Source organism: Schistocerca serialis, chromosome 4 (genome assembly GCF_023864345.2).
Source record: "Schistocerca serialis cubense isolate TAMUIC-IGC-003099 chromosome 4, iqSchSeri2.2, whole genome shotgun sequence".
Classification (NCBI taxonomy): Eukaryota; Metazoa; Arthropoda; class Insecta; order Orthoptera; family Acrididae; genus Schistocerca; species Schistocerca serialis.
In genome coordinates, this window is record NC_064641.1 from 663,005,538 (window position 1) to 663,029,687 (window position 24,150).

A 24,150-nucleotide genomic window follows, 5' to 3' on the forward strand; every position below is an offset into this window, starting at 1 on the left:
CCTTGCCTTACTCCCTTCTCTCCGGACCGCCCCTTGGTTGTGGCAGCTGATGCGTCAGCATACGGCACTGGGTCCGTCCTCACGCACTGGGATGCCGATGGCTCCGAACAGCCCATCGCTTATGCCCCTAAGACGTTGACCCCAGCACAACGGAACTACTCCCAGATTGAAAAGGATGCCCTGGCGATCGTATTCACCATCCAGAAATTTCACACCTATCTCTTTGGGGCAAAGTTCACCCTCCTGACGGACCATAAACCCTTGGTTACATTTTTCGGACCCCACTCTCACCTTCCCAAGTAGACAGCTCAACGTCTCCAGCGCTGGGCACATTGTTTTTACGTAATTACGCTTACACCATCCGGTATAAGCTCACCGCCCACAATGCTAATGCAGACACTTTGTCACACCTCCCAGCAGGCCCCGATCCTGCCTTTGACCAACAGGAGGTCCTCTGCTCTGATTCCACCCACCGGGATGCGCTGGACAGTCAACCTTATTGCTGCTGACGTTGCTGCAGCTACCCGCTGCAGCCCTGTCTTGCGGCAGGTTCTCAACTACGTGGCCCACAGGTGGCCATCCTATGTTACTCGTCGGATGCAGTCCGATTTCAGCGCCTGGCGCCACCTGTCCCACAGGCTCTCCGTGGTCAATAATGTCCTCCTGTTGGCCATGGAGTCTGATGCCCACCGGGTGGTCATCCCTCTGGAATTGCGGCTTCGAGTGCTCAGTTTGTTACACTGCGGGCACTGGGTTATGTCCCGTATGAAAGTTCTGGCTCGCCGGCATGTGTATTGGCCCGGCATCGATGGCGATATTGAGTGCCTGGTCCGTGGGTGTACAGTCTGTGCGCGTCACCAGGCAAGCCCTCCTCAGTTGTTTGCACCCTTGCCTGTGCCTCGCCGGCCCTGCGATCATATCCGTATCGATTTTGCGGGCCCATTTTTGGGGTCCATGTGGTTACTCAAGGAAGAAGGAATAGGATGATAGGGCATCTGTTAACAGATCAGGGGACAACATCCATGGTACTAGAGGGGGCTTTGGCAGGTACAAACTGAAAAGAAAAACAGATTGGAATACATTCAGCAAATAATAGAGGACTTAGGTTGCAAATGCTACTCTGAGATGGAAAGGTTGGCACAGGACATGAATTCCTGGTGGGCCACATCAAACCAGTCAGAAGACTGATGACTCAAAAAATAATCTGCACAGACTTTCAAAAAGTCATAGTAAAGTGCTTGGCAGAATGTATTTCTTACCAATGTCAGTTGCTCAATTTTTTTTTGTTTCATTAACAAACAGAAAAACATTAAAAGTTAGAAGAAACACATCATGAAACTAATTCTATTTATCGTTATCTTACAGGCAAAATAAATACAGAAGATAAAACAATCTTTAATTCTAAATGAAATACTAGTTATCTGAATATGTCCGGTTGTCTTGTCACTTTTCTTTTAGCAACCCTCATTTAAGTTGCTTAACCATCTATATGGCAATCTAACCTGTTATTGGTTGTTACATCACACCTCTGAATTCACTCTACTGGTCACCTTCTCAAGAAATCATAGGATGCATATGAAACGTAACTGATAACTACATTAATGAAGTTGTAATTTCACTTACCTACAAATTACAAACTCTACACACATTTACCATAATTACATAACAAAATTTTTTGACAGTTTGAAAGATAGAGACTAGACTTCAAAGCAAACTGCAAAAAATTCTCTTATTAATCCACAAGTAAATTCATTATCTAGCAAAATAATCAATCTGTACTGCACAGTTAAAATCATTTTAGGCTTCTAGTGAAGAAGGTTAACATTGAAGAATCTCCATATGACATACCTGATCTCCCTCATTCAGTTTTGGACAGCATCTGTCAGCTGGTGTATTAGGAACCACTCTGGATACAACAATTGGCATATTTAAATTGGCACCTCCTTTAACATTGAACCCAAATCTTCCTTGTTCATCAGGTGTAATTCTTATAACAACCAGACCTTCTTCAGAAATCTAAGAATAAAATATTGCAAACTTAATATCTTTCTTCAGGTAGTCATTTTAAACTTCCAGTAAATACTTAAATCCATAGTCCAGACTGAAATTACATGCAACTAAATCCAGAAAGACTCACCACCCAGCAGCAGACAAAAAACAATCTCTACATTTATGAGATTAACAACAACTAATATGGAGCCTAAGATTCCTCATTTTTTAAGAGCAGATAACAACTGTTCATTTCTATTTCACCCAGTTTCATTGCATCTAAGTTGACTTACTAACATTAGTTAACTTTCTTAGTGTGGATTTCTTCTGAAGAGCTCTGAAGGCGAGTTGGCACTTGTCTCATACAACACAAATACTTCAAGAATGTGTCTAGATAACTTGATGGGTCTCTACTTCCAATCCCAGACTGTCTCATTTAAGTTACCTAGTAATGAAATTTATGAATTTGGTAGTGCCTCAGACGCAATTTTCGTCATTATCACACAGGGGAACTGTGAGAAGTTACAGAAGAAAGCAACTGAATAAACAGCAAGTGAAAAGGATGTCACAAAAAAAATTTTTTTAAAAATAATAATAATATCAGTAAAGCTATAATTATCCAAAAGGTAATGTCAACTGCTGGAGATGAAGTATGCAACTCAATATTTTCCACTGAAATTACTTGATCTCAACAGGCTGATAGTAGCCTTCCACGCAAGTAACTTCAATAGATTGTATCTGCATATTTCATGTACCGTACTTCAATAAGTATGGAGGTGGATTAAAAAATGAAATACATTTTAAAATAAATTAATAATAAACTATGACATACATTTACACTTGAGTTAAGGACATGCGAGGCACTCTTTTACCACCTCTTAGCAGCTGCTCAGGGTGGGGGAAATATAGTGCCGCAATCTGTACCCAGAGAAAATGTCACTATTCCCCTCAAAATGAATAAAATAAACTCTCTGGGCATGCTGACTTCAAGTAACATTCTTCACAGTCCACACTGCATGTCAAACCTTTTACTTTTCATCATTGGCACAAATTTGATGCTCACTAAAACTGCCACCACAGTTATCAATTCTTAACAACATACAAAAGCTACATTGCTGACATACCATTGACTAAGGTAAATGTAACTGTGCCCTCACTACAAATTATTTCCATCATACTCAAGTTTGTCTGGAAAATCCTAGGCTGCAATTGTGTTTTTAAAACAATGGAGCCAATAGTTTGAAGAAATCAAAAAACTAACTATAATTAGCGCATTCTGATAAATAAGAGATCCGACATTAGAGACCAGAGACAGTCAACTGCAAATTACCAGAGATATTTTTTGTTAATAAAAACATGACATATCTGAATTATAATTTGCCCATAACTTGCTGCTGTTTCTGGCAATATATTGTGTATTGGAGATCTCGCCAGTGGTTGATGAAAATAACGTATTTCATTTTACCTCTTTTGCATGCTGTCCCATTTGTGTACATTAAATAGTTGCTTTAGTTTTTCATAAAAGCTATCTTGAGCCTTCAAAATCAGTCAAGTACCTGTTTTGCAGTGCTATAAAGTAGGTACGAAGTATCAAAAGAACAAAGCAGATATGAAGTATGACGAAATGACGACTTACAAAGTTATGCATAGAAATACAACATCAGGTGTACTGGGTGAATCATCTACAATTTCAAGCCTTTTATTTCACAAATGGTTAGACATCAAAACGTGGCCTTTGGCAAATGATAGTACACAGAAGGGTACGTCATTTAGTTGCATGGGTGTTATTCTTAATTCTTTTATCAAGGAAGATATTGAAGCAAATATGGCCTCTTTTTTTTTTTTTTTTTTTGGAACAATTTACTGTTCATGGAAATTGAAAGCTCTTGAAAGGCAAGTACAGTTTTGTAATACCTGTTAATGTTTACACTGAAACTTTTGCAAGAAGTATCCAGGAAATTTGCTAAAATTGAAAGGCAAGGCAGCTAAAGTAATCTACTTCAGTGTAAAGTCTGCCAAGTGGAGCACTCGTCGCATGCTCCACAGCCACATGAAGTCTTTCGACTGTTTGTTTCCATGAAATCTTTTAATTGAAACAAGAGTACTTAACACACATTTGAAATAATTTTCCCATGCCATTTCTGGTAAAGTGGAAGTCAACATTCAGTTTCATTAACAACAATAATATCTGACCCAAAACCTATTCTGCATAACATAGGAGCAAGAGAAGATTCATTTTATCCTAGTAGTGTAGGCCTATCTCCGTGTGACATACAATGATGGAGCCCGACCTGACAGCCCCAATGGTGAAGTTTACACCACAGTAGCTGTTTCTGACCACCTTGCCTTTCAAGTTTAGCACATTTCTTGGATAATTCCGCAAGACGTTTTAACACTTTGCCGTCCGGGGACACAACAGTGATGTCATGCGCGAAGTAGGGGTCAGCAGCCAGCGACACCACAGTGGTGTCGTGCAGGAAATAGCAGACAACCGTCGGCGACACCACAGTGGTGTTGGGTGCATAGTATCACTCAGTGGCTGGCAAAACCTAAGTGGTATTGTGAGCATAGTATCACGCAGTGGCCAGCGACAGCACTTTAGTATCTTTTGCATTCTGTTGGCGTTTTGTTTCGGTAACAATAAGTTACGCACATCAACAAGTTTTTTTGTTTTTAAAGTATTTGTGCCCTTTCATCTTGGCAGATGAAAGAGATGATACAATTATTTACGATGAATGTGTGGACGACAATTATTTACGATGAATGTGTGGACGTCTTGTCTGATGTTATGGACGACATGGCCGATTGGGAAGAGGACATTGGATATCAAAAAAATGAAAGTGAAGCAGAATCGTCGCATGATAGTGAAACACGTCCACAAAGAATTCAGCGAACACTACAGTTGCCAACTGATTCGGATGAATCACACTAGGAAGACAGTGCAATGTGGTCAGACGTTGATTTACCAAGGACCAATAATAAATTTGAAGGATCTCTGGGTCCAAACATATTTCCCAAAGATACACAGAGGTTGATGATGTCTTAGAATCATATACTGGTAATTATCTATTTGAATACATTAGTAACAAAACCAACAAGTACTACAGTCTACATTACAATAGAAGGAAACTGGATTTTAAAAAATGCCAAATTTGTTGACATTACGGGACCCGAACTTAGAAAATGGTTTGGGTTTGCTATCCTTATGGGGAGTGAAAAAAAAAGCAAGGATCGATGATTACTGGTCAATGAATCCATTGATGGACACACTGATATTTCGCAAAACAATGTCCCGCAACCGATTCAGACAAATATTACCATTAGTACATTTTTCTGACAACAACAAACCAGATAATGCCGACTGGCTTTTGAAAGTGCAATTTGTAATTGATAATTTTTCCAAAAAGTTTAAAGAAACTTTTAATCTAAGACAAAACATCTCAACTGATGAAAGAATGATACCGTGGTGTGGACAGTTAAATTTTAAAGTTTATAATCTGCCGAAAATTACAAAATATGGTAGACTCATTCAGACGCTGTGTGATTCTAGTACGAGATACATTTCCTCGTTCAAGACATATTCCAGTGCTGGACAGCCTTCAGCAAAAACAGCGATGGAACTATTGACGCCTTCTTATGGATAATTATTATAACAGTGCAGAACTTGCAGAGACGTTACTTGAAAAGAAAATACGAGTTTTTGGAATGATAAGGCAAAATAGAGGAATTCCGGAAAAATTAAAACGCGCAAAAGTCAATGTGTTTGAATTTCGTCATCAAGGGAAAGGTGAAGTACTCGCACAGGTATGGAGAGCTTCGAAAACTAAAATGATATAAATGGTCTCTACAATACATAACACCACTTTAACTGACACTCAAAGAAAATGTAGAAAAACTAATTACACAATTAAAAAAACCATGAAAGTATATTAGACTACAACAAATACATGAGAGGAGTGGATTGGGCAGACCAATATTTGAGTTATCACCCTCTATACAGAAGAACTATAAAATGGTCAAAAAAGGTTTGCATGTACCTCTTTAATTGCACATTATTTAATGCATTCCATACATGTCAAAATTTCATTACAGAACACAAGCGTCTCCGATTTCACAATTTTTTATTGATAGTGTCTGATTCATAGATAAAAAAAACCATGTACTTGCTTCTGAGCAAAACCTGGAGATTGCCAGTACATCGCGTATGTCTCATCATGATCCGGTTGACAGAATTTCTGGTCACATAAAGCAACACCAACTAATACTTATTTCTGTAACGAATAAATGAAAATGAAGAAACTGCCATTTGTGTTCCAAAAACAAAAAAAGAACCACAACCAACTTAATGTGCAAGTCTTGTGGAGTTGCGTTACATCTTTGAGACTGTTTTGCTGTGTTATCATATGAAAGACAAATACTTAGTACCGAAGACAATGCAAATAAACAAATACATGCAACAAACGAATTTTGTATTTATTTACAAATGCACATCTTCGAAGTTTCATGAAAGAAGGGGAACAGGGTTGAGAGCTTATGAGAACTAATTATGAGATTAGTAAAACGTAACAATTTATAATCTCCCGATAATGTCAAGAACTGCCAGCGACAAGCCAAGTAATACGAATTAGCACTGCCGGCACCAAGCAAGACGTGCAGACGGCAAAGTGTTAATACCAACGTTAAAAAGCGTTACATCATAGTTCGATCTTTTCAAGAGCTTTTGAATGCCATTAAAAATTATATCATTCCATTTAAAAAATATTCCTTCAATATCAAGGTTAGTAAGAGATTTAATTAGCTACACAACAAAATAAGTGCCTCCCTGCCTACTATCATTTGCCAAATTGCTGCTTTAATGTCTTGACGCATTCACAAAATTATACAATTCAAGTTTTAGATGATTTACGTTGTATACTTTATGTTATATTTGTAAGTATAAATCTGTACATCCGTTCCTTGTTTCGAAGTATATTAGTGTGTGGCTGATTTGTGTATTTTATAGCACTGACCTTAAGACGATTTTGAAATACATCATGAATATGGCATAAAAAGATCTGCATCGAGGCATTCCCACAAATCACTGGGTGCCAATCTGCGATGGCCACTTGACTCTGCAAAGAGTTTCTTTCTTATGTCATGAACGCAAGTATGGGAAGAGGGTAGGCCAGGGATAAGTTTGAATAGAGAAAGAGGGAGACACCAGAGAACAATATAGGTGTAATTTCACTTAGGTGGGAGGTACGGCAGCAGGGCCAATGTAAACTGAGGCCACAAGGAATATGGGATAGAAAGTTGAGCTGTAAGAATTCACATCTACACAATTCAGACAAACTGTCAAAAGAGGAGGGGGGAGGGGGGAGGAGGGAGGGAGCGAGAGAGAGAGAGGTGATCCAAAGACTAGCATCCTGTGCTCAGTGACACATTCTGCCACTGGCTGGACAACTTGGCTCCTGGCAAGTTTGGTAATGGTTATTCATGTGTTGGATAGCTAGGGATGTGACTTCTTTCAAAGGTGGCCCTGCCTCTAACATAGCAGGTTGTACCTGTGACAGGACTATTCATTTATCTCAATACAACAACGCTTCATTACTTTCTTCACAAGACTTATCTAATCCCATCCCAATAGAGAAAAAGAACAGTTGTAACTAATTACTGTAAGACTTTTATTCATGCAACAAAAAAAAAAAAAAAAAAAAAAAAAAAGACAGCAGTATTTTCTTCGAATGGATGCATTCAACCTGCTGGTTGAGTAGTGACCAGCAAGACAATAGCTACTAGCCAATTCCAAATGCATTTTAAATCAGTTCCACAGCACTGTGTACATTACAATAAAAGTCTTAATATATTTTCCTTATTCCAGAGTTATGCATTACCTTCCGAATTTAAGTACTTCCTTTTTAAATAACAGAAACTCAAACTTCCGAAACTTTTCACAATTTTCATCTGTTGTTGTTGTGGTCTTCAGTCCTGAGACAGGTTTGACGCAGCTCTCCAAGCCACTCCATCCTGTACAAGCTTCTCCATCTCCCAGTACATACCGCAACCTACATCTCTTGGTCTCCCTCTACGATTTTTACCCTCCATGCTGCCCTCCAGTACTAAATTGATGATCCCTTGATGCCTCAGAACATGTCCTACCAACTGATCCCTTCTTCTAGTCAAGTTGTGCCACAAACTTATCTTCTCCCCAATCCTATTCAATACTTCCTCATTAGTTATGTGATCGACCCATCTAATCTTCAGCATTCTTCTGTAGCACCACATTTCAAAGGCTTCTATTCTCTTCTTGCCCAAACTATTTATCGTCCATGTTTCACTTCCATACATGGCTACACTCCATACAAATACTTTGAGAAACGACTTCCTGACACTTAAATCTATACTCGATGTTAACAAATTTCTCTTCTTCAGAAACGATTTCCTTGCCATTGCCAGACTACATTTTATATCCTCTCTACTTCGACTATCATCAGTTATTTTGCCCCCCAAATAGCAAAACTCCTTTACTACTTTGAGTGTCTCATTTCCTAATCTAATTACCTCAGCATCACCCGACTTAATTCGACTACATTCCATTATCCTTGTTTTGCTTTTGTTGATGTTCATCTTATATCCTCCTTTCAAGACACTATCCATTCCATTCAACTGCTCTTCCAAGTCCTTTGCTGTCTCTGACAGAATTACAAAGTCATCGGCGAACCTCAAAGTGTTTATTTCTTCTCCATAGATTTTAATACCTACTCCAAACTTTTCTTTCGTTTCCTTTACTGCTTGCTCAATATACAGATTGAATAACATCGGGGATAGGCTACAATCCTGTCTCACTCCCTTCCCAACCACTGCTTCCCTTTCATGCCCCTCGACTCATAACTGCCATCTGGTTTCTGTACAGATTGTAAATAGCCTTTCGCTCCCTGTATTTTACCCCTGCCACCTTCATCTGTTAATGGATTATAAATCAGCATGGGTAAGTAGATATAGTATCTCACAGAGAAATCAAAATCACACATAAATAACACAATTCACTACAATTAAAATGCCATGTACGAGATATAATCAATATTGCAAAGGACAATGTCGTTGTCTACAGAGGTAAGAATTATATATAAAAACAAAGATGAGGTGACTTACCGAACAAAAGCGCTGGCAGGTCGATAGACACACAAACAAACACAAACATACACACAAAATTCAAGCTTTCGCAACAAACTGTTGCCTCATCAGGAAAGAGGGAAGGAGAGGGGAAGACGAAAGGAAGTGGGTTTTAAGGGAGAGGGTAAGGAGTCATTCCAATCCCGGGAGCGGAAAGACTTACCTTAGGGGGAAAAAAGGACAGGTATACACTCGCACACACGCACATATCCATCCACACATACAGACACAAGCAGACATATTTAAAGACAAAGAGTTTGGGCAGAGATGTCAGTCGAGCCAGAAGTGTAGAGGCAAAGAAGTTGTTGAAAGACAGGTGAGGTATGAGTGGCGGCAACTTGAAATTAGCGGAGATTGAGGCCTGGCGGATGACGAGAAGAGAGGATATACTGAAGGGCAAGTTCCCATCTCCGGAGTTCGGATAGGTTGGTGTTGGTGGGAAGTATCCAGATAACCCGGACGGTGTAACACTGTGCCAAGATGTGCTGGCTGTGCACCAAGGCATGTTTAGCCACAGGGTGATCCTCATTACCAACAAACACTGTCTGCCTGTGTCCATTCATGCGAATGGACAGTTTGTTGCTGGTCATTCCCACATAGAATGCATCACAGTGTAGGCAGGTTAGTTGGTAAATCACGTGGGTGCTTTCACACGTGGCTCTGCCTCTGATCGTGTACACCTTCCGGGTTACAGGACTGGAGTAGGTGGTGGTGGGAGGGTGCATGGGACAGGTTTTGCATCGGGGGCGGTTACAAGGATAGGAGCCAGAGGGTAGGGAAGGTGGTTTGGGGATTTCATAGGGATGAACTAACAGGTTACTAAGGTTAGGTGGACGGCGGAAAGACACTCTTGGCGGAGTGGGGAGGATTTCATGAAGGATGGATCTCATTTCAGGGCAGGATTTGAGGAAGTCGTATCCCCGTGTACACGATCAGAGGCAGAGCCACGTGTGAAAGCACCCACGTGATTTACCAACTGACCTGCCTACACTGTGATGCATTCTATGTGGGAATGACCAGCAACAAACTGTCCATTCGCATGAATGGACACAGGCAGACAGTGTTTGTCGGTAATAAGGATCACCCTGTGGCTAAACATGCCTTGGTGCACAGCCAGCACATCTTGGCACAGTGTTACACCGTCCGGGTTATCTGGATACTTCCCACCAACACCAACCTATCCGAACTCCGGAGATGGGAACTTGCCCTTCAATATATCCTCTCTTCTCGTCATCCGCCAGGCCTCAATCTCCGCTAATTTCAAGTTGCCGCCACTCATACCTCACCTGTCTTTCAACAACTTCTTTGCCTCTACACTTCTGCCTCGACTGACATCTCTGCCCAAACTCTTTGTCTTTAAATATGTCTGCTTGTGTCTGTATGTGTGGATGGATATGTGCGTGTGTGCGAGTGTATACCTGTCCTTTTTTCCCCCTAAGGTAAGTCTTTCCGCTCCCGGGATTGGAATGACTCCTTACCCTCTCCCTTAAAACCCACTTCCTTTCGTCTTCCCCTCTCCTTCCCTCTTTCCTGATGAGGCAACAGTTTGTTGCGAAAGCTTGAATTTTGTGTGTATGTTTGTGTGTCTATCGACCTGCCAGCGCTTTTGTTCGGTAAGTCACCTCATCTTTGTTTTTATATATAATTTTTCCCACGTGGAATGTTTCCTTCCATTATATTGAGGTAAGAATTAGGTTTGTTTGTAATGGATTCCAATACATTAATTAAAATCTCTCTATCTATATCATTTAGTCAGTCTCTACTTTGAACTATTTATCTCTGTTGCATTTATGTTAGCTAATAACAAAATTTATTAATTTGCTAGTGCCTCAGATTCAGTTTTCATCATATCACACAGGGGAACTGTGAGAAGTTACAGAAGAAAGCAATTGATAATTCTAACAGCAAGTGAAATGGATGTCACAATAAAATTTACTACAACAACAAATATCCAAAAGGTTACTTGAAATGGGGAAGATGAAGTATGCAATTCAAAATGATCCACCAAAATCACTTGATGGCTCAACAGGCTGAAAGTAGCCCTCCATTTAAATAATGTCAGTATATCATTTTAATTGCATATTTCTACTGTGCTTGAGAGAGTATAGTGATGGTATAAAAACGAGAAATATATTTTGAAAATCAATTAATAATTAACTGTAACATACATTTACACTTGAGTTAGGGATATGTATGGCACTGTTTTTATCACCACTTAGTAGCTTCTCAGAATGAGCTAAACATTGTGCCAAATGCTGTACCCAGAGAAAATTTCATTCTACTCTCCTCTCAGAGAATAAAATTAACTCACTGGGCATGCTGACTTCAAGCAACATTCTTCACAGCCCACACTGCATGTCAAACCTTTTACTTTTCATCACTGGCACAAGTCAGATATTCACCAAAATTGCTAACAGTAGTCCATACTCAGCTACATATAAAAGAAGCATTGATGATGTGTGTGTGTGTGTGTGTGTGTGTGTGTAATAGAGGGAAACATTCCACGTGGGAAAAATACATCTAAAAACAAAGATGATGAGACTTACCAAACAAAAGCGCTGGCAGGTTGATACACACACAAACATACACACAAAATTCAAGCTTTCACGACAAACGGTTGCTTCATCAGGAAAGAGGGAAGGAGAGGGAAAGAGAGGGAAAGACAAAAGGATGTGGGTTTTAAGGGAGAGGGTAAGGAGTCATTCCAATCCCGGGAGCGGAAAGACTTACCTTAGGGGGAAAAAATAACAGGTATACACTCGCCCACACACATATCCATCCGCACATACACTGCCCAAACTCTTTGCCTTTACTAATGTCTGCTTGTGTCTCTAAAACATTAAGAGTGGAAAAGCTCAGAACTTTGAACTCAACATTTATTGTCCTTCAGAACAAAACACTGCTCAAAGACAGTGTGTCATAGAACAAAACAGCCGAATTCCAATATAGCAGATGGGTCCTACACAAATTATACTATAGTGATCCAACGGTAAGGCAAAAATAAATGAAAAACTGCTAAGACTTAATTCTGGGCCAGAAAGAAAAACCAAGAAGTGGTTGCCCCAAAATTGAGGCATGTTCAATTTGAACCAAACACATAAATAGCTATTTCCAGAAAAGCAGAACCTAAATACCCCACTTACAGCTTCTCCAATCGATACAGAATCATGAACAGGGGGACGCAGCCACATGCTGTGTCATACTGACGGCAGGAAAGTAAACAACTTGCCTGTGGACGGCTCACAAATGAGCTGAGGATATACCGGCCCGACCAAATGGTTGGGGGTCTTTTGGGTGATACAATAATGGTGAATGAGAACAAGGAATATTGGTGTAAAATGTAAATATATATACGTATATGTGTGGATGGATATGTGCGTGTGCGCGCGAGTGTATACCCGTCCTTTTTTCCCCCTAAGGTAAGTCTTTCCGCTCCCAGGATTGGAATGACTCCTTACCCTCTCCCTTAAAACCCAAATCCTTTCATCTTTCCCTCTCCTTCCCTCTTTCCTGACGAGGCAACCATTGGTTGCGAAAGCTAGAATTTTGTGTGTATGTTTGTGTGTCTTTCGACCTGCCAGTGCTTTCGTTCGGTAAGTCACCTCATCTTTGTGTTTTTTTATATATATATATATATATATATATATATATAAATACAAAGATGAGGTGACTTACCGAACAAAAACGCTGGCAGGTCGATAGACACACAAACAAACACAAACATACACACAAAATTCAAGCTTTCGCAACAAATTGTTGCCTCATCAGGAAAGAGGGAAGGAGAGGGGAAGACGAAAGGAAGTGGGTTTTAAAACCCACTTCCTTTCGTCTTCCCCTCTCCTTCCCTCTTTCCTGATGAGGCAACAATTTGTTGCGAAAGCTTGAATTTTGTGTGTATGTTTGTGTTTGTTTGTGTGTCTATCGACCTGCCAGCGTTTTTGTTCGGTAAGTCACCTCATCTTTGTATTTATATATAATTTTTCCCACGTGGAATGTTTCCTTCCATTATATATATATATATATATATATATATATATATATATAAAAAATTAAAAACCACCTGTGGAATAATAACATGACACTGACAACTGACTATTTTTTTTCTTAATAACACCCATCATAAAAGAAGATTGTATACATGGAAGAAGCCTGGAGATACTGACAGGTTTCAGATAGATTATATAATGGTAAGACAGAGATTTAGGAACCACGTTTTAAATTCTAAGACATTTCCAGGGGCAGATGTGGACTCTGACCACAATCTACTGGTTACGAACTGTAGATTAAAAGTGAAGAAATTGCAAAAAGGTGGGAATTTAAGGAGATGGGACCTGGACAAACTGATTAAACCAGAGGTTGTACAGAGTTTCAGGGAGAGCATAAGGGAACAATTGTCACAAAAGGGGGAAAGAAATACAGTAGAAGAAGAATGGGTAGCTCTGAGGGACCAAGTAGGTAAAAAGACGAGGGCTAGTAGAAATCCTTGGGCAACAGAAGAAATATTGAATTTAATTGATGAAAGAAGAAAATATAAAACACAGTAACTGAAGCAGGCAAGAAGAAATACAAATGTCTCAAAAATGAGATCGACAGGAAGTGCAAAATGGCTAAGCAGAGATGGCTAGAGGACAAATGTAAGGATGTAGAGGCTTATCTCACTAGGGGTAAGATAGATACTGCCTACAGGAAAATTAAAAAGACCTTTGGAGAAAAGAGAACCACTTGCATGAATATCGAGAGCTCAGATGGAAACCCAGTTCTAAGCAAAGAAGGGAAAGCAGAAAGGTGGAAGCAGTATATAGAGTGTCTATAAAAGGGCGATGTACTTCAGGGCAATATTATGGAAATGGAAGAGGATGTAGATGAAGATGAAATGGGAGATATGATACTGCGTAAAGAGTTTGACAGAGCACTGAAAGACCTAAGTCGAAACAAGGCCCCGCGATTTAACAACATTCCTTGGGAGAGCCAGTTCTGACAAAACTCTACCATCTGGTGAGGAAAATGTATGAGACAGGCGAAATACCCTCAGACTTCAAGAAGAATATAATAATTCCAATCCCAAAGAAAGCAGGTGTTGACAGATGTGAAAATTACTGAACTATCAGTTTAATAAGTCATGGCTGCAAAATACTAATGTGAATTCTTTACAGACGAATGTAAAAATTGGTAGAAGCTGACCTTGGGGAAGATCAGTTTGGATTCCGTACAGATATTACAACACGTGAGACAATACTGACCCTACGACTTATCTTAGAAGCTAGATTAAGAAAAGGCAAACCAACGTTTCTAGCATTTGTAGACTTAGAGAAAGCTTTTCACAATGTTGACTGGAATACTCTCTTTCAAATTCTGAAGGTGGCAGGGGTAAAATACAGGGAGCGAAAAGCTATCTACAATTTGTACAGAAACCAGATGGCAGTTATAAGAGTCGAGGGACATCAAAGGGAAGCAGTGGTTGGGAAGGGAGCGAGACAGGGGTGTAGCCTTTCCCAATGTTATTCAATCTGTATATTGAGCAAGCAGTAAAGGAAACAAAAGAAAAATTTGGAATGGGTATTAAAGTCCATGGAGAAGAAATAAAAACTTTGAGGTTCGCCGATGACATTGTAATTCTGTCAGAGACAGCAAAGGACTTGGAAGAGCAGTTAAACGGAATGGACAGTGTCATGAAAGGAGGGTACAAGATGAACATCAACAAAAGCAAAACGAGGATAATGGAATGCAGTCGAATTAGGTCGGGTGATGCTGAGGGAGTTAGATTAGGAAATGAGACACTCAAAGTAGTAAAGGAGTTTTGCTATTTGGGGAGCAAAATAACTTATGATGGTCGAAGTAGAGAGGATATAAAATGCCGACTGACAATGGCAAGGAAAGCGTTCCTGAAGAAGAGACATTTGTTAACATCGAGTATAGATTTAAGTGTCAGGAAATCGTTTCTGAACGTGTTTTTACGGAGTGTAGCCATGTATGGAAGTGAAACATGGACAGCAAATGGTTTGGACAAGAAGAGAATAGAAGCTTTCGAAATGTGGTGCTACAGAAGAATGCTGAATATTAGATGGGTAGATCACATAACTAATGAGGAGGTACTGAATAGAATTGGGGAGGAGTTTGTGGCACAACTTGACTAGAAGAAGGGATCGGTTGGTAGGACATGTTCTGAGGCATCAAAGGATCACAAATTTAGTATTGGAGGGCAGCAAGGAGGGTACAAATCGTAGAGGGAGACCTAGAGATAAATACACTAAGCAGATTCAGAAGGATGTACGTTGCAGTAGTTACTGGGAGATGAAGAAGCTTGCACAGGATAGAGTAGCATGGAGAGCTGCATAAAACCAGTCTCAGGGCTGAAGACCACAGCAGCAACAACCACACCCATAAGTTATGCTAAAGCTAGAGCATGTAATGACGTAAAAGAGGATAATCATATGCATATATTACAATAACGAACCAGATCTGCCGGCAGGATCCACTGAATCAACCTTAAAACTAAAAGACTTCAAGAACTTTAAAGTTATAAAAATTGTTTCCTAAAAATGTTTTAAAAAATTCTTCACTTTGACCATGAAAAGCATCCAAGGCTGTAGTGAATTTGTTACTTATTAAGAGTACATGAAACTTAAAAAAAAAAAAAAATTAGTTTGGAGAAGCAGTAAGGGCAGTTTTCAGGTTCTGCCTTTCCATCAATGGCAATTTATTTGAGAGGTTTGATCTTACAACATCCCTCCATTTCACGGCAACCACTTCTTGGTTTTCCATTCAAGTCCAAAATTAGGTCTTAATTGTTTTTGATTTATTTTCAAGTTACCAATGGATCACTATAGTACGATTTGTTTAGGGCCCATCCACTATATTGGAATTGGCTGTTTTATTCTGTAACACACCACCTTTAGTGGTTTTCTGTTCTGACAGACATCAAATGATGGGTACAAAGTTCCGAGCTTTTCTGATCTAATGTTTTAATTATGTGAGCACTAACGTTTTGATACTCTAATGCAAAATTTTTTAATATTTTTAATTTTTTTTAAATCTTAAAATAATTTACCTAACTGGTGTACATCTTATGGTTGTTATTCCTTCTGGATTTATTGTTATGCAGATGTTTACCTGAAGGTGTGGCTCTTAAGATCATGAAACTGGCAGTGATACAATAATAAAGGACTAAATACAGCTGAAGTGGTTTATTGATACCCAAGATGACTATTCAGAGCTGTGGTTGCCCTACCTACAAGACTGTTTCACTACAAATTATTTCCATCATAGCCAAGTTCAGCTGGAAAATCTTACGCTGCTGTTGTGTGGTACCAATAGTTTGAAGAAATCAGAAAAATAACAATCAGCTCATTCTGGTAAATAGAGATTATGCACTCTACAGTGCAAATTACCAGAAAGATTTGTTGTTGATAGAAGTATGACACATCTGAATTGGTATTTGACCATAACATGCTGCTGCTTCTAGCAATATATTATGTGTTGGGGATACTGTGTATGATTGACTAAAATAACATACGCCACTTTACCTCTGATGTTTGCTGTTTTGTTTGTGTATATTAACAGAGTTGTTCATTTAGTTTCCAAAATGAGACAAGTGTCTTGAAACACTGGAAGTAGATGCAAAGTATCAACAGAACACAACTTCTATATTTAAAAATTAAAGGAAATAAAGAAAATCAAAGATAATCTAGAAATATCAAAAGGACTATTGCAGTGCACCTATTTTGCAAGAGTCAGAAACGGCAGTGTTATGAAATTGCATACACCATGACAGATGTCAACAGAAAACAGTATTCACACTATATTTCGAGTATTAGCTCTTTTTCAGCAATAGCACACAGACACCCAAATACATACTCAAGTGCCCACTGAATATTTGCATCAGCATTGGAATACCACAGAATGAACAAGAAAAAATTTATAGAGAAGTGGTGACCACTGAGACTACAGCAACAACAATGTACTAGGACCCTAACAAGCCACTGCTGGGTTTTTAGTATCAAGCTGAAAAATATAAATCTTGAAAACACACACACACACACACACACAGTGTTATAAAAAGTGCAACTGGAAAACTGGGTATATCATAACATAAATGCATTATATAAGAGGAAATACAATGACAATCAAGGACCTAGAGAATGTAATAAGCAATAGTAATTAAAATAAACTGCTACTGTACAGTAATGACAAGTTTTATTACGCCAAGAGAATACGAACAAAGAATGTTACACTGCTCCCCTTGGAACTTGCACTTAATTGTAACTTCCAGCTTAATTCACATACAAACACAAAAGCACAAGTAATACTATACAGTCAGTGGAAATTAGTTTCAGAGGCCAACAACAAAACCTACAATACAAACTAAGGCAGAGTGGTGAGTCAACATCTAGTTGATAGCAAACACTGTTAACAAATTAGGTGAACAAATGTTAGGCAGCCTGCACAAAAGCTGAAACTGTCATGATGGACCCCTCCCACCCCAGTTTCTTCTCTTTGCACATCAGTAAGTATTGTATGTATGAAGACCAAGATTGTCAGGTACAACAAGCCAATGTTCGTTAATTGTTATGGTCTTAAATCAAGCTTCAAACTGATAACTGTTATCCTTCATCTTTTGGTTTCCATTTTAATCTTTGTTGTTATCAGCTGAAGAAGCAAGCCAACCTATACAGTTTTTTTTTATTTGTTTAAATTAAATATAATACTTAATTAAGTCTTTTGGTTCATTGGAAGAAAAAAGTAAGGAACACACAGTTCTTTCAATTTATATAGTTGGCTGGTTTAACGATTAAAGGGGCAAACTACGAGGTCATCAGTCACTCCCACCTGCAACAGGTAAGTCGAAGAAACTACACACCAAATAAGGGCCTAGTGCATGAAACCCAAGGAACGAAAACCCCAAGGTCAACGAAGCCTATATAAAGGAAAAAGAAATGGGGGTAAAAGAAAAAAGTGGGCAAAGTGCCACATCCAGGGAGCAGCTGGAGGCCTCCAAAGGCAGACTGTGATGGGAGCCATACTGCCCACCACTTACCACAGGCACCCCACCCAGCAATACTATGAAAAGATTAGCAAAATAGACAGTGCAAGAGAAGCACAGGAAAACAGAGGAAGAACACCAAGTCAAACAGAATATGCAAGAGGAGGGAGAGAAGCAAACGAGCAGGTAAGGTGAGGGCTGGGGCGGACCACCAAGCCCAGACTGCTGGTGCCCATTCAGGGCAGATGACACAACACCATGTCCCACCAACCCCTCAATGCGCCAAAAAGGCTGAGGTGCCATACCTTAGAGGGAGTGGTAGAAACCCCTTCACAAATAAAATGTAAAACCAGGTCATCCACTGATGCATTGTCCACTAACACCAGGAGTTATGAGTCAGGAAGGTTAAGAGTCCATTGCACTATCGCTAGGTTAGGACAGTCCAACAAAATGTGGACTGCCATCAAATGGGCATCACAACAACAGTGTGGTGGATCCAGGCAATGGAGGAGATCACCATGGGTCAGCCGAGTATGTCCGATACAGAGCTCACAAAGGACGATGAGTTTTTGTGAGAGGCCCGCATGGAGGTCCTCCACAAATTCATTACCTACTTTATTGCCCGTAGGTGGTTCAGCTAAGTCAGAGTATGCCATTCTGTATTCCTAATTCTTAGAACTTTCGAAGGTCCAATTCTGGGATACTGATTTCAAGAAGCTGCTCACTGGTAGCAAGTTTGGCCAGCATGTCAGTGAGTTCATCCCCCAGGATCCCAAAGTGACACACGTCCCACACACAGACCACCAAGTGGGAATCCTGGACAGTCAGGACCAAGGAATGGCAAGGGTAACGACGGTGAAGAGCTTGTAAACTGCTGAAAAGGTTGCTATACATGAGAAAGGACTCACTGATGCAGGAAAGGATATGCTCAAGAGCACAAGAGATAGTTAACAGTGCCAACTACGCAGTGAAAACACTGCAGCCATCTGACAAGGAGCAGAGTGCATTACATCCTGCACGGACATAAGCAAAGCCAGTGTGACCAGTAACCATTGAGCTATTAGTATAGACTACTTCTGAACCCCGAAACATGCCAAGAATGAAGAAGAACTGGTGGCTGTGGATTTCAGGATGACCAGAGTTACTCGGACCTTGCAATGAGTCAAGACAGAGGTTGGATGGAGGGTGTCCACAAAGTTGTACACGAAAAGGCCCGGAGAAGAGGTGCAAGAGGGGAAAGCTGGAGTTTAGAAAACAGGGAATAGATGTGCATGGCAATTGTAACCTCAAACCTGGAGACCTGGGCTACCACTGCAGGCGGATCTTTGTAACTAGAAAGAAGAGACCACAGTAGCACCGGGGAGCAACATATGCATTACATACATAAGCGATCGACTATTGTCAGTGCAGAACTCTCAATGGTGGAACCCCTGCCTCCACAAGGAGGCTGATCATGGGGCTAGTCCACAATACACCAGCAGCCAGTCCTACTCCACAATGATATATCGGATCCAGCATCTGTAATATCAAAGGTGACACTGAGCTGTATGCAAGACTCAACACGTCTTCTAGATGGGACTGCATAAATGCTGTGTAGAGCCATATCAGAGTAGAGTGGTCCCCACCCCAGTTGGTGTTTCTGAGGTATCAGAAAGCATCGAGGTGTGACAACATGTCCGCTGGAGTTTACAACGACAGGGAAGCCTTCTCAACCACACATCACAGACCAGTCCCTAAAAGAATGATGAGAGTCCACTAGATTGAGGGACTGGCTATCGAGGTACAGATCTGGATGCACGTTAATGACAAATGTGTAACGCAGGTCTTGGCAGCTGAAAAATGGAAGCAATGAATGAGAGCCCAAGAGTACACTCGGCATATAGTTCCCTGCAGTCTGTGTTCAACAACGATCATCACAGATGAACAAAAATAAATGCAAAAATCATCAGCATACAAAAAGGGGGATACCACAGGCCCCACAGCCACCACAAGACCATTGACAGCCACTAAAAAGAGAGGGACACTCAAAAAGAGAACCCTGTGGAACCCCACTCTCCTGCAGAATGGAAGTGCTATGGGAGGTGCCAATCTGCAACTGGAAAGTGCGCCATCAAAGAAAATTCCAGATAAAAATTGGGAGCACGCCAGAGAGGCAATAATCGTGTAAGGTGGCAAGGACGTGGTGGCACCATGTGGTGTCATAAGCTTTGGGCAGATCAAACAAGGCTGCAACAAGGTGTTGACCCAAGACAAAAGCCATTTGAATAGCAGACTCCAGGTGACCTAAATTATCTACAGTAGAGTGGCCTTGGCGAAAACAACCGTGGGTTGAAGTCAAAAGGTCCTGGGATTCAAGGATCCAATAAAGCCTTCCACTCACCATACATTCAAGTAACATGCAAAGGGTACTGGTTAAACTGACTGGACGATAGCTCAGTGTGTGAAGATGTGGTTTACCTAATTTAAAAACTGGAATAATGACACTTTCTCACAATTGGGAAGGGAATTAGCCCTCACTTTAGACATTGTTATAAAGGGCAAGTATATGACATTGGTTAGCCACCGATAAGTACAGGAGCAGTGTCCGGGCAGAGAGCAAGGTTTCTGGCAAATTCCCAGTTCCCCAGTTGGCATTGTAAGGCTCCAGGCAGTGGGGAATGAAAAATAAAGGGAGTCAATCCACGTGGTGTTTGAGAAGACTGAACAACTGAAATGTTATATTCTTTTGCAATCTCTCTGACAGTCAGTCTTTTAGTGGCACGCACAATTTTGTTGACGTTCCTAACAAGCAATTTTACAGGTTCCACAGTGGGACAGTCTTCTGTTGGGGAAAACCTGAGGAAGAAGGAATTGCTGAAGTAGTTGCTGAAAGAATGTAATCGGTCAGACTCCATACAGGCTCGTCAATGCTGTCACGGTGGTGGAGCAGTTGGGATGGCAGTCGAAGAAAAGGCATCCCACTCTGCATTAGCAAAGGCTCACGTGGGAGGGCGTCCAGGCGAGTAATGCTGAAGAAAAGGTAAGAAAATCAGAAAATGATTGTGTTGCACAAATCACCATTAACTCCCCATTGAACAGATGAGCTAAGAAGGGAAAATCAATGGCCAAAAAAGTTCCACATGCCACACTAAAGCGTTTGGGTGCTCCAGTGCACGTCCTGCCAGCAGGCCTTCAACAATCCTGCATCAAACAGCAGTCATAGTGGCACCAAATAGAGAGTTACGGGTGTAAAAATCCACAAGGAGAAGGGAGGGAGCTTCCAAAGGAGAGCAAGAAGAGCAGGAAACATAGGAGGGAGGAGAGGACAACTGCATACTGTTACTGCTGAGTCTAAATGGGTCTGAAAGGCCACTGCTTCCAGCACAGCATGAAGAGCTAACAAAGTCCATGTGGACCAACAGACAGACACCATAGGATGCTTGCAAAGGACCAACCCAGTTCTGGCAGAAGGCCTGGAAACCACAAAGAGTCAGCAAATGAGTATCCACAGAACGAGATTCCTGCAGTACAACACAAGCTACAGAATAGAGAGGAGGAAGAAGAGACTGCAATTCTGAAAGGTGATGATAGTAACTATTACAGTTCCACTGGAGAGTAGTACAAGAGGCTAGATGGAGGTCAAACAGGCCAGAATCGATCATTGTGCCGAGTCAGTGTCTGTCACCAGTAAGGATAGACGACATCCATGAGATGGCAGCACTGTACGCTGTACAGACTTGAGGGACAGTGATAAGACTGTTTTTGATACTTAAAATGGTGATGTTTCCATTACAAGAACAGCATGTAAACATTAGTTTTCTCCATTTGCACAGTGTGACACCTATTGAAATTCATTGCCAGTTGAATGAGTCACTTGTCCAATGATGAAAATTTTTGGCCAACGTATATACAATAGAAATGCTAGTCCCACACTGAACTTTTAATACCCAGATTTTACAAGAAATGATCTGGTATATCTTTCATTCCTGACACTCTAGCACGTGATAAAAGTTAGCTATGTGCTCTATAACACACTGTAACAGTAGAAAGATAAAAAGACAAATATTTCATATTGCCAAAGACAGTCTTACATGTATGTTAAGCAGAATGTATTAAGGTAAGTATCGACACTAGAGAGAGAGAGAGAGAGAGAGAGAGAGAGAGAGATATACCTGTGATTGTGTATCTACATATCCAGGTATTTCATACACTCCAGTGCTCACACTTCGATCGGTTTCAGGCTCATCATCTACATAACTCAATGTACGGCTTGCTGAGAGAGGTGAGAAGTGAGGTCTTTCTTCAGTGCGATCAATAAATCCACCCTCACTGAAAAAAATTATATTCAGTTTTTAATGTCTGAATTATATTTTCCTATTCTACTTCCATGATCAAAGGTACTTACTCATCTGAAGGGTGGGAGGCTTCACCCCACGCCCTGCGTGGTTCTCTAGCACCCAAAGAGGTTACTTTGTTATCGTATGAACGAGAAGGTCGTGTAGAAGGAATAAGTTTTGATTTCTCTTCAGCAATTACTGGCGCAGGGACTGTTTGGCGAATAAGCCGCTTGCTGGGAGAAGACCTGCAACAGTACATAATATCTCAGTTTTCAAGTGACAAAAATTCTACAGTGTCTAAGGGCCACTGCAAGAGTGTGGCATTGTTCTTGTTAACGCAGAGGCATATTACTGAATGGAGTACAGTTTTATCAAAAAATTTATTAAAATTTGGAAATAGTGAATGAAAACAATGTACAAAAGTGAGAGGAGGATTCCAATCAACTGCAGACAATTGGTGGATGTGTCACAGGCACAGAAGACTCACATGAAGACCTTTTTAAGCTTTTGTTTTCCTAATAACTTTAGTCACACACACCTATCTTTTTCTTTTTAAGTGACAACACTATTACAACAAACAGCTATCATAAAACAACTGCAACAATAAAACCAGCGAAAACTCTTTCACTTTCATACAGAAATGGCTCTATGTGAACATTTAAAATCACAACAAAAAGCATAAAACATGTTATTACTGTACCTGATAAAATGTCTTTCAAGCCTGGCTCTGTGTCTTCCTTCTTCTATTGTCTGGAATTCTGTGCGGCCAGAATATGCGAATTTAGAGCCAAGAGAGAGGTGAAACCTTCTGGTTCGAGTCTGTGGTGAATGCAGCCTAAAGAATGTGTGATACTCAACACACGATTTCCATAAATTTTTTGATGATCGGTACGTTGTCATATTGAAACCTAACAGGGTATCATAATCCTCAGACTGTAACAAAGATGACATTAAATACTAAAATATGCCTTTTTCTTTACAATATTATTTCACTAATTATTAACTAATAGAAACAAATTTAACGTGTTTATATAAGGGCACTACTTTTTTTTAAAATTACAAATAACTTACTGGCTCCCTTCGAAGTTGGATGAAGAATTGCTTCCGTTTGAAAGATATCTTAACTATCTTGGACCATGAAAAAATGTTAATTCTTAATCCATTGTGGAATACTACAAGTCCTAAAGATGTAACTCCAAGCTGTATATCTTTATTTGTTGAATCCTGTGTACACCATCGAAAAGCAGTCAGAGACAGGATATAAAAGCAGATTTATTAATACATCTAATATATTTCTTATTTGAAACACTATTACACACAAAAACAAATATGTAACTTCTTCACAGATGAAGCTCAGAGTGTGCTAAATCTATATTAGAAAAGATCATTTATTGATGTATATCATTATGGTACAGAATTAGTAAAATATCAAAGTTCAATCAAATGAGCAAGGACAATTAACAGTAATAGCACAAAATATTTTGAAAATACTTCACAAGAGACAGACTTGGGCATCGTAAACAAAAAATAAATAAATAAATAAAAACCACCACCACCACCACCACCACAACCTCGATGTAATGCGCGATAAATTCCTGAAATTATCTGACTCCTGCCTAAACCAGTTGACAATGACATCTGCAAGGTCTCTAAACTTTAACTGAAGTTTCATAGTATGCAAGTTTTCAAACAAAATATGACACAAAAACTTCT

The 24,150-nt window shown here is 40.1% G+C and overlaps 1 protein-coding gene across 3 annotated transcripts in view; it reads right to left on the reverse strand.

The window, feature by feature from the left end:
* LOC126473134 (tyrosine-protein phosphatase non-receptor type 4) overlaps positions 1 to 24,150 on the reverse strand; it is a 183,108-nt gene that overhangs the window by 69,522 nt on the left and 89,436 nt on the right. For all 3 annotated transcript variants that reach the window (XM_050099990.1, XM_050099991.1, XM_050099989.1), the window contains 5 exons: positions 23,509 to 23,661; positions 23,138 to 23,370; positions 22,506 to 22,682; positions 22,273 to 22,429; positions 1,849 to 2,016 (listed from right to left, as the gene is read on the reverse strand). In XM_050099990.1, the coding sequence (XP_049955947.1) occupies positions 1,849 to 2,016; positions 22,273 to 22,429; positions 22,506 to 22,682; positions 23,138 to 23,370; positions 23,509 to 23,661 (888 nt within the window). The remainder of the gene's footprint in view (positions 1 to 1,848; positions 2,017 to 22,272; positions 22,430 to 22,505; positions 22,683 to 23,137; positions 23,371 to 23,508; positions 23,662 to 24,150) is intronic.